General features: G+C 49.8%; 2 protein-coding genes across 2 annotated transcripts in view; both read right to left on the reverse strand.

Annotated features, from left to right (window-relative positions):
• Nucleotides 1–794: 794 nt before the first annotated feature.
• On the reverse strand, nt 795–3,215 carry LRRC73 (leucine rich repeat containing 73; the record flags this gene model as incomplete). The annotated part of the gene is given in 3 exon segments (XM_072410477.1): nt 795–1,172; nt 2,854–2,954; nt 3,093–3,215. Coding segments are annotated over 3 exon segments (332 nt in total), but the record flags the coding sequence as incomplete, so codon positions are not given.
• Nucleotides 3,216–5,975: 2,760 nt separating this feature from the next.
• Nucleotides 5,976–10,916, reverse strand: part of YIPF3 (Yip1 domain family member 3) — a gene marked incomplete in the record, with an annotated part of 7,273 nt that continues 2,332 nt past the window's right edge. The window contains 7 exon segments of the mRNA XM_072410047.1: nt 5,976–6,626; nt 6,889–7,012; nt 7,099–7,212; nt 9,668–9,799; nt 10,278–10,370; nt 10,450–10,495; nt 10,705–10,811. Of these exon segments, the coding sequence (XP_072266148.1) occupies nt 6,499–6,626; nt 6,889–7,012; nt 7,099–7,212; nt 9,668–9,799; nt 10,278–10,370; nt 10,450–10,495; nt 10,705–10,811 (744 nt within the window).

Genomic DNA, 10,916 nt, shown 5'->3' on the forward strand with positions numbered 1-10,916 from the left:
TTCCACGATGATTGGAATCTGCACTACGAATCTAAAATTTGGGGGGCGATGTGAAAGTACACCCCTCCCCCAGGCCGCTGATAGAAGCTGCAATTCCATGTACCGCCACAAGGGCTCTGCACAGCATTTCTATTGGCTCGGGGTCTGCACTTTGCCTAGTTTCACCCGGGGGGTGAATTTGCTAGGACATTCACTTCTGGAGGCCACACGGGAGATCGGAGCATAAACTACAAATGGTGACCCAGTCATGTTCCTCTGCCACAGGAAATGGTTGGTCACATGACCAGATACAAGGCGTGGCTGTCATGCTGATCCAGCAGCTTCACAATAAGTGAACAAATCATCGCTGATTTCACTCCTTTCCCAGGATTCACTGGCTGCATGCTTGTTTCAGGGGAGTGTCCCATGCAGGTGACAGTAGCCGCCTGTGTACACGAGGAGAGGTCATGTGACTGGGGCGTGGCTTGATTTCCTCAGATGTGACTGGTTCTCTTTACACCTGAAAATGATTTACTTACCATTCCCGCCCACTAATGCCACAGCCAATCAGATAGCATGGACACAGTCACATGGCATGGGTAATGCTGACTTCTTTCCTACAAGCCTGTCATCCTCATCCATTGGCTTCAATCTGTAACTGGAATGAGGACGTGGCATTCCCTCTCGCTTCCTCCAGAACAGCCAATCAGGAAGAATTAAAGCCAAACACCGGCAGCAAATCAGCATTTCCAAAAGAGAACCTGTCACCCCATCCCCAATGCAGAACCCTAGGATACAGGTCACATGATAAATCATTTCTCCACAACAAACTTTATTGCATTGTTTGTGCTTAAACAATGGATGGAGCTCCGCCCCATGCAGTGCCCCCCTTCCCCCAACTCATGGAGCGTGGCTGCCCACCAGTGGTAGAGATCCGCAGTGTCAGTGATAAGGTGCCGGGCTCATTCTCTGTGCAGAGTTCTGTGTGAATTAGACATCTTGGGGCCCCGGGGACACACAAACCATTAATAAATACAATCTGTGCAATATAAAATGGAAAGACAAGTCTGTCAGCCAATCAGGATTCAGCTCATCCTGAAAAAGTGCCACGCCTTGCCACGCTCACATCTCCGTCTCTGCCAGGAGGTTGTCACCCAAACCTGAGGTGAGGAGCACCCTGTGCGGCCCGGGACCTGCAAGGGGCAAAAACAATTACATTACTGCCCCTAAGGGTGGTCTTCCTAACATATGGAAACAAATGTTTAGGCTGTGTCCCCCTCCCAGCGGGCTCCCTGGCTGCTCATCCCACAATATCCGTCTCAAAGTACAGGAGCCCCCCCCAGCTCGGTGTAACAGGATCTATCTATTGTTCCCTATATTTGACAGGAGATCAGAGAGTGCGTATGTGTGGGGAGGAGGGTGGCGTGCGCCTGTGTTTGGCTAATGCCTCATTCCCCACATGCCCAGGATTTCTCAGGAATAAATGCCCCGGAGGGTGCAGGAAAACAGTGGGATGCAGCGCGTGGTCCAGAATTAACGTTCCCCAGCACCGTGGCTGCTCTAATCCCAGTGATTTCTGGAATCCCCAGGGGAAGAGTAAAAAGATAGCCCAACGCTGACATGACAGCGACCCCCTGGTGGCACTGCCACATTGTGCCCCAAGGTAGGGGCAACTTGTTTGGGAAAATGTTATTAGAAGGTCAGTGTGGGGTCACCTGCTGAGGAATTCCACCAACCCATCTCTAGGAATAGAAAGTAATGATCTGAGAGAACAAGATAAGGGAAAGAGAGAGAAAGTGAGCAGAAAGATTATAAATGGAGGAGAAGAATATGGAGCAAAGAGGGCAGAGATGGTGCAGGGAGGATAGGGATGAAGGAAGACAAATATGGTGCAGGGAGAACAGTTTTTTATGTCTGTTTAATACACCTTAAATGTTTTGCACATTTATACACGATATAGATGATTTAGATGCCCCCTCTTGGACAGCTCTGCAGCCCATTTTTGGATAATCATTACTATTCCCTATGGACTGTGTTGTGGGGGTCTGTGGGGGATCTGTGGGTGGGTCTGTGGAGGGTCTGTGGGGGGTCTGTAGAGGGTCTGTGGCATGGCCCCCGGTGGGGATGAGTGGGGACATCACTGCCATGGCCCCCGGTGGGGATGAGTGGGGACAGCGCAGATGGCGGCTTTGTCAGGGGAGAGGGGGTCATGTGATCTCAGGTAAATCACCTGGAATGTCACACCTACACATTACTCCGCAGGCTGCACAGTGGATTTGATGAGTGCAGCATGCTGAGCCTTCGATGTCTTTGGGTTTTCTTACTGTCAGTTTGCAGCAGCTGGAAGATATAATGCAGAGTGGTAATTTCCCTTGGTGGAGTGCCAGCATTAGAGGTGACATTGGATACATCTGTGGGTGAGTGCTCAGCGTGGCGCCCCTTGCAGGTGATCTGTGGAAGTGCTGTGCCTTCCAGGTGTGAAGCTGCTATTAATGGCGGCGGTGTTGGCCGGGGTTGTTGGCTGCGGTTGTTGGCAGCGTGTTGTGTACATAACAAGCGCTGTGTAGAATCCATACCCTGAGGACACAAAATTCACCGCTCACCCACCCACATTACTCATCCTCCAAACTTGTGTGTAACACACACCACAGGAGGGGGAGGGGCTGCACACCTGAAAACAGGTAGAAGGCAGCACACTGACAGCACCAATGGGTGACAATCTCAGGTGTATAGGGGCAGCAGGACGGGGCAGAAACCTGGTTGGCCAAAAATCGTTCGTAAAAAAACTGTCTGTATTTAATGTACAGCGCTGCGTTATATGTTGGTGCTATATAAATCCTGTATAATAATAATAAATGTCCGCAGGAGACTCACCTGAGCAGACAGATTGCTGAGCCCGGTCCCTTCCAAATCCAGAATTTCCAGGGTCCGGCTGGAGGCCACACACACGGCCAGCATGGAGGCGATGTGGTCACCTGTCAGATACAGATACCAGAGTCAGAATGGGATGCAGCTCAGGGGCCCCACGTGTGCTGAGGGCCCCAAACAGAACCAATCCCCTCCCAGATCCACAGACTGTCCTGCCACGTCTATATAAGATGATCTCTTCTCACCCAGGGGGTTGTAGTCCAGGTTCAAGGTCCTCACTTGGGAACTGTGGGCCACAGCAATGGCCAGACGGGCCCATCCGGTGCAGGTGATGGCTGGGTTGGCGGAGAGGGTCAGCTCACGCAGGCCTGCAAAGACCCCAAATCATACTGACAATGGTGCAACAGCAACCACAGAAGGTCCATCCCCCATCCCCCCCATCCCATAGATATGGAGATTCAGAACATCTGGGGCTGTCAGTGGGGGAGGAGCTGTCCAGCCTGTACAATATTCCTCCTCATTGTACCCCCCACAACCTACCTGATCCCTGTTTACGTCACCTAACCATATACCCTCCCCCATATTCTAGCCATACCAAATACCCTACCTGCACATAACCCCCACAACTTTAGCCTTTCTAATACCCCCCATCCCCCCGCAGGGCTGTTTTTCCTCGGAGGGTGGCAGTAGAAGGAGCCTGACGGTAGGTAGACTGAGGGGTAATTAATGGGGTGAAGGAGGACACCACTATGGGGGTTGTACGGGAGGGTACAGGGATTGTAAAGATAGTTGCCCCACTGGGGGAATTTACCCGTCTCCCAGGGTGACATGGGCCGGTTCCGGGGTCTCCGGGTGATGCTGTTCTGTTTCTATGCCAACCAACACGTCACTGCATGACCCCGCCCACAACCATCCCATTATTAGGAGCACGTGTCAGCTTGTCCAATGGTCTGCAACAATCCGGCACTGTGCACGAGTCTGAGCGCGCTTAAAAATTTCTCTGTACTGCGCATGTCAGAAAATGAGCCGCACTCAGAGCATCCGACCCCGCCTATCTCCACGCTCGCGAGCATCTGGTCACGCCCATCTCCTAACTTCCGAGTATACGGCCCCGCCCTCCCCGCGTACCCCTCACAGAATTTTATTAGAGGGTCACCGAAATGTGTAAATGTTCGAAATTACAATCCAGAAGTTCCCATCACTGATATCCCAGAACCGGAAATTAACTATGGGCGGGGCATGCACTTCATGCTCCAGGGTGAGGTGGGAGGGGCCATTTACACAGCGGGCGGGGCCAGGCAATGAGTGGATAGGGTGACATAAGATATGGGCGGGGTAGGATGTGGGAGGAGTCAGGCAATGAGTGGATAGGATGATAAGCTATGTGCGGGGCATGATGTGGGAGGAGTCAGTCAATGAGTGGATAGGGTGATAAGCTATGGGCGGGGCAGGATGTGGGAGGAGTCAGGCAATGAGTGAATAGGGTAATAAGATATGGGCGGAGCATGCGGTGGGAGGGGCCAGGCAATTAGTGGATAGGGTTATAAGCTATGGGCGGGGCATGATGTGGGAGGAGTCAGGCAATGAGTGGATAGGGTGATAAGCTATGGGCGGGGCAGGATGTGGGAGGAGTCAGGCAATGAGTGGAAAGGGTGATAAGATATGGGCGGGGCAGGATGTGGGAGGAGTCAGGCAATGAGTGGAAAGGGTGATAAGATATGGGCGGGGCATGACGTGGGAGGAGTCAGGCAATGAGTGGAAAGGGTGATAAGATATGGGCGGGGCAAGTCAGGCAATGAGTGGATAGGGTGATAAGCTATGGGCGGGGCATGCACTTCATGCTCCTCAGGTGGGTAAACCTACATACTCATGGATGAAACTCTTCTTTCCCTCGCTGTAATTGATGAATAAATCTTTGTTATACTCAATGTGACGTTCCCAATATAGAATCACTTTATGCGTTGCCTGAAATACATAAAAATCTCGTTGATCCCGAGGCCGACCGATAGTTTCAGAAATTGTTAGTTATTAAGACATTTGTTCCAGGACTAACCCAGGATAGCGAGGACTTATGGGAAGGGACAATACTAGGAACTATGGAGTCCACATGAATCGGGTTCATGGGTTGTAAAGAAGAATGATTTAGTGATTGCTCCTAACCCCAATACTTGGATGGAGGGACGTACACGATGTGCCCCCCCATAGGAAGGAATTATTCCCCCATGATTCACACATTATTGTGATATTACATACATGAGATTACAAAGAGGTATGGGAAACCTGCGGCGAATACGAGTTCAGGCAAGAGGCGCACACCCGGGGCCTGGTAAGACTAAAAAGGCAACGAGAGGAAAGAGCCAAGCAATAGCAAGCGTTGGAGGTGATTGTACCCGGGCCGGATACAACGTTCCCAACTGATTTGTGGCCCCACCTGTGTCCTCCATGATATTGGTAATATAGGTAATAGCAGCCAGTGATCATTGTTCTAATCCAGGGCTCGGCAAACTTTGGCTATTGGGCCATTTCAGGAGGTGAAGAAGGAACACGAGGCCGGACTCTCTCTCGCTGATGGCTCCGGCCCCACCAGGAACGCCCCGAAGGGAGATCCCCTCCTCCACAATGCATACCAAGGGGAGGGAATGTCCCTGTACCCCCGAAGTGTTAACGCCGGCCGCGGCAATGAGGGAAGACATAACGAGGAGGCTCAGGAGCCGGGATTGGGCCAGATCGGTCAGGGGGCCCTTAGGCCGGATTACTGGCTAGGCCGGATTTGGCCCTAAGGCCGGAGTTTGCTGACCCGTTGTAAAGTTTCATATGGATTATCCACACTAAATGAGATTCAAGCTGAAACTTTGTTGGGAAATCCGTGGTAGTTGGTGGTGACGTTTCAGATATATGAAATTATTTACATGGACCTGGATAGAGCCCAGGTGAGAATTGTGTTGGTTTGTGAATTTTGTTGTGCGGAGGTTTGGTCAGGTAACGCACTGCTTTCCTATTGGCCTGGTTAGAGGTACGTGCAGGTCTCCACAAGCTTTAAGGGGAACACTAGAAATAAAGCTAAATAACTTCAGTAAGGAATTGATCCTCTGACCCATTCATCCAATCGGGAAATAATTGTGTAAATACCCCCCCCCCCACAACCAATCAGTGTCATCAATAATCACTAATAATGAGCAATGAGAATATTTCATGGGGAAATGCTATAAACCAATCAGTGGGCACATTCTGGTGGGCGGAGCTGACCCTTCTCAGGTCAGAGGATGATCCCGCCCCCACAAGGAGGAGGAGTCTTGGTTACACCGCTTTACATTTAATATGAAGATTTCATGAGACGGTGAGAACAATCTGTACAAAATATAGGGGGGGGGTAAATTGGGGAATCCTCCATCCCATAGGCCCATCATTCCTGTAAACATCATCAACGCTTCCACTTATGGGGGAGATACGGGAGGGGGAGGGGGTAACACATCTTCAAATAAAATTAGTGTGTTGGGGGAGGGGATTTCACCCTTTGTAGACATACAGCCAGAAGAATAACCCAGCAAACGTGGCCATTCAGGGGAAATTGTCCTTGGAACCCTCATCCCGGCCCCACGGAGTCAGTCTCTATGGTAATCATTGCATCACTTCCTGTCATGTGACCTCCGCTCAGCGGGACTGGGCGGGCAGGGCCTGGAGGGTGACATTTAGGACTGAATTGGGTCCCAGGGACAAATCCCGAGCGACTCTCTGGAAAGGGGGGGCCATGTTCTGCCCGTCCAGCGTGTCCAGAATACCTGCAGAGGGAAGGGCACAGAAAGTAAGCAGCCATCATCTGATTGGTCCAACACCCCAAAGCTTCCCTCCAAAAACCCAATGACCTCCCAGCTGCACCTTCTGGGGGGGCAGTCAGGATGGGGCATAGTGGGGGGGTGATGGTCAGAAGGGAGCTGGAGGGAAGATTTACATACAACCCCCTCATGGTGCAGAGTCACAGACAGGGTCTCTTTAGTAATTTAATCTATACCACCAATCACCGGTCCCCGTGGGGCCACTTACCTTCCACCACTTTGTGATAGGCGAAATGCAGGTACAGAAGGAAAAACATGTGCAGGGCAGTTATGGAGCCACAGATGATCAGACGCTGGGTGTGACCGACTGTGCGAGACAGCAACACCGCCACCTGCAGGACAGCAATAAAAAGACCAATCAGAACACACTCAGGGAGGGGGACGATGCATGAACTGCCCCCTAGGGGCCAATCCTCACCATGCGCAGTGTGGATAATCCACCAATCACCAGCCAGAAGACGTAGAAGAGAGAGTGGAAGTGAATGTTGTAGGTGATGAAAAGGACGATGCAATGTCCAAAGAGGCCGTAACCCTGCAAGAGAAGAACATTCACTGTCATTCAATGTGATACGACATTCCCAGAGCATTATGGGTAAACTGACTCATCAGACAGACCAATCACAGGGGGCAAAGCCAGAGGAGGGGGGCATTTGTTGGGGACGGAGTCACTGTCCCAAAAGAGATGAGGGTGTGGAGGCATTGCGCTTGCAGAGTAGTCACTTATCTACCGTGTTTCCCCGATGATAAGGAATCCCCATCAAATAAGCCACCCCCCGGTTTTTGCTCAAACAATTAAAATAAAGCACCGCCCGCAAATAAGACATCCTCCGATACCTGCCACTGTGTGCCTCTGTGTGACTCCTCCAGAGTGAACAGACGGGGACAATGAATGGCGCAGAGTGAACAGACGGGGACAATGAATGGCACATGAGGATCAGAAGGGCTTGCTAAAATGGTAACCCCCGATTCTCTTGTGCCATTTTGATTCCCCCCTCTGACCCCTTCTGTGTCATTTTAAGTGACTGCCCTCCCCCCACCCGGATACCCCAATGCCATTTCTTTTTTTACCCTTACGGTAGGCATGAGCTCAAAAAGGAAAAGCTACACTATGGAGTACAAGATGAGAATCGTGGAAGAATCTTGGGGCCAAACTCTTCCTGCTTTCTGCAAAGAAAAGATGTTGAATCTCCGAGTGGTCCGCAAGTGGCGAGCAGAGTTTGGTAAACTCATGGAACAAGTGGAAAATGGAAGAGGTACCAAACGCAAGAGTGGATCAGGTCGGCAAGCAACATTTCCCGAGCTGGAAGATCTGATCTGTGATTGGTTTGTTGACAGAGCAAAGGTTGTGACTAGGGCTCAGATTCAAGAATTTGCCCTTGCACTAGCACCACAGTTTGACAATTTGACACAGTTAGCCGAAAACATCAAAGCATCTCAACACTGGTTGGATAATTTCCTTCAGCTAAATAAACTTTCTTTAGGAAGACCCACAACATTGTTTAGGCTGGAAGATGCACAAGTTATTAAGCGAGCACTTGCATTCAAGTCCTTAATTGATGATATTGATTTCTCTAAATACAATCTTTCCAACATGATTGCTATGGATGAAACTGCAGTGTTTATGGGCCAATCATCTCAAACAACAACTGAACAGCGGGGTGCCTCCTCAGTGTAAGTTCCCTGCACTGCTCACATGTTACCTGTATTTTGGCAATTCGTCTGGATGGCACTAAAGTCACACCTCTAATCATTTCTAAGGGCAAGAAGGAAAAGATTGAACGTGTTTCAGGAATTTTTGTTCTTGAAACTGAGAAAGCCTGGGCCACACAAGCAGTCATAAGAAAGCGGGTCGATTTAATGCTGCCACTTGTTATGCGAGTCTGGGATGCAGCCAGCACTCACCGTGCTAATAATATGAAGTCATTTCTTCATGAAAGAAAAATAGATCAAGTCATGATTCCCGCAGGAATGACGGCCTATCTCCACACTCTTGATATTGCAATAAACAAACCATTCCAGGACAACGCATGGAAATGAATGACTACATTGAAAATAGAATGGAGAGAAATCAGCGCGGAAACTTTGTGAAGAATTCATGGGAGAAAATCTCTGATAGTTGCGCTACAAGCAGGCGACCTCGATAAGAAGTACTCATTTAAGGTGCTATTGCTAAACATGAGAGATTTGGTCCACTGATTCTAAAAGAAATGGAGTCAGAAGTAACTGACCTGGAAATTCACCGCGAGGATTGTGATGATGATGCTCCAGAAGATGATGACTTGATTGTCATTGAATAAATGTGTAAATGTACCGCACCATACCGTAGATTGTTGTACATGGAAACAATGACACCGTACTAACAAGAAATTGGATGCACAGTTTGTCTGGCTATGCTGGTTTGTGATGACAACTACCGTTATTACTCTACCATATACAGGTAATAAATTTCCTTATTTTTTCAACAATAAATGTGTACTGTAGTCTTCTTCGTTGAAAAATAAGCCATCCCCCTGAAAATAAGACCTAGGGCATATTTTGGCATTTCAAAAAATATAAGACAGTGCCTTATCATCGGGAAAACAGGGTAGCAGATAAGAAGGGGCGGAGTTACTGCCCTGACTCATTTTCTATCTATGTAAATTACATCTTCAGCTATTGAGCTTTGTAGACTGCTACCCCACTCCACAAAATATCCACACCCAATATTTCACATTTACCCTGATGATGGCTGGAAAGGGGAAAACATATCCAAATCTTTATGATTCACATTATTCACACTGTATGTATGTATACTAATAACAGCAGTGATTGGTCAGGAGACGCAGCTCCACCAATCACCTGTCACCACACTGAAGGCTGGTAAAGCGCCCTCTGCTGTTGACAGACTGCTAAGTCCCAGCAAGGCCTGACAGCGGTGAGTCCACAGGAAGAACAGACATGTTCCTGACCAAATACTGACGTGCTCTGAATGTAATACCAATACTCACCAGCAGGGAGAGGGTCTGCAGCATGGTGATCTGAGAATTACACAAATAGGCGACAAAATAAATAAAGGACGAAACTCCGAGCCAATAACCAAAGCACGTGCCGATGGCAGTGCCCATAAGTGTGCCCTCCACCTGTGTGCCAAAAGGAAAACAAAGGTTCAACATATGATCATCCTCCATCTTTTACCAAATCTTCCACCCTAAACCCTGAGCGCCCAACACCCATCACATGTACCACCAGTGCCCAACACCCATCCCATGTACCACCAGTGCCCAACACCCATCCCATGTACCACCAGTGCCCAACACCCATCCCATGTACCACCAGTGCCCAACACCCATCCCCCATCCAACCCTCTTACCCCACTCCATCCTATCTCCCACCCCCACCTTCGTACAAATGCAATGTACCACCCCAATACTTTATCAGGTACCACATCCGCCACCCATCGTCCAATGCACCCCAACCCCAGATCATATTTTTCCTGCAATCCTGTAGCACCCCCTGACACATTCGCCCCACCTGACACATTCACCCCATGTGACACATTCGCCCCACCTGACACATTCGCCCCACCTGACACATTCGCCCCATCATTGCCCCTCTTACTATGACGGTTCCAGATGATTTCATGCCGTGCAGCAGAATGGCCACCATGGTGAACACCAACATGAGGGGTCCGTAGAGCTCTCCAGCAATTTTCTGCAAACAGAACAGAGGGCAATGATGAGACTTTCTGCCATCACTGATTGGAGGGATTGGTTGGGATTGTTATACACACCTGGGGGAAGTTGATCATCCGTATCGGGATCATTGATTCCATCAGCCTGAGGGGGGAGGGGAGGAAGAGATGTTATGTGGGGTCACCTCAGGGGGGAAATAAATTTCTATACCATGTGATTTGCACCACATGCCCCAAACTGCCCCAAATACCCCCACCCCCTGCGTGTGCAGCAATAATACTCTTCCACCTATACGTTACAATGGTATGTCAGTGCCACCCGGCACCAAGCCCTCACCCCGGGGTCACACTCACCGATTCCGGACCTGTATGGGCTCCACATCAAAGTACGGGCGCAGGATGTCTATGTTGGCATAAAGATTAAATGCCTTGGAAGCCTGGCGCTTCCCCGCCTGCCACATCTGAGGGGGAAAATAGAAGCTAGATGGGTAACACAGCCTGGGGGCACAGTGGGTAAGGAGAGAGGGGGGTAACACAGCCTGGGTGCACAGTGGGTAAGGAGAGAG

This window comes from Pyxicephalus adspersus, chromosome 4, assembly GCF_032062135.1.
Source record: "Pyxicephalus adspersus chromosome 4, UCB_Pads_2.0, whole genome shotgun sequence".
Classification (NCBI taxonomy): domain Eukaryota; kingdom Metazoa; phylum Chordata; class Amphibia; order Anura; family Pyxicephalidae; genus Pyxicephalus; species Pyxicephalus adspersus.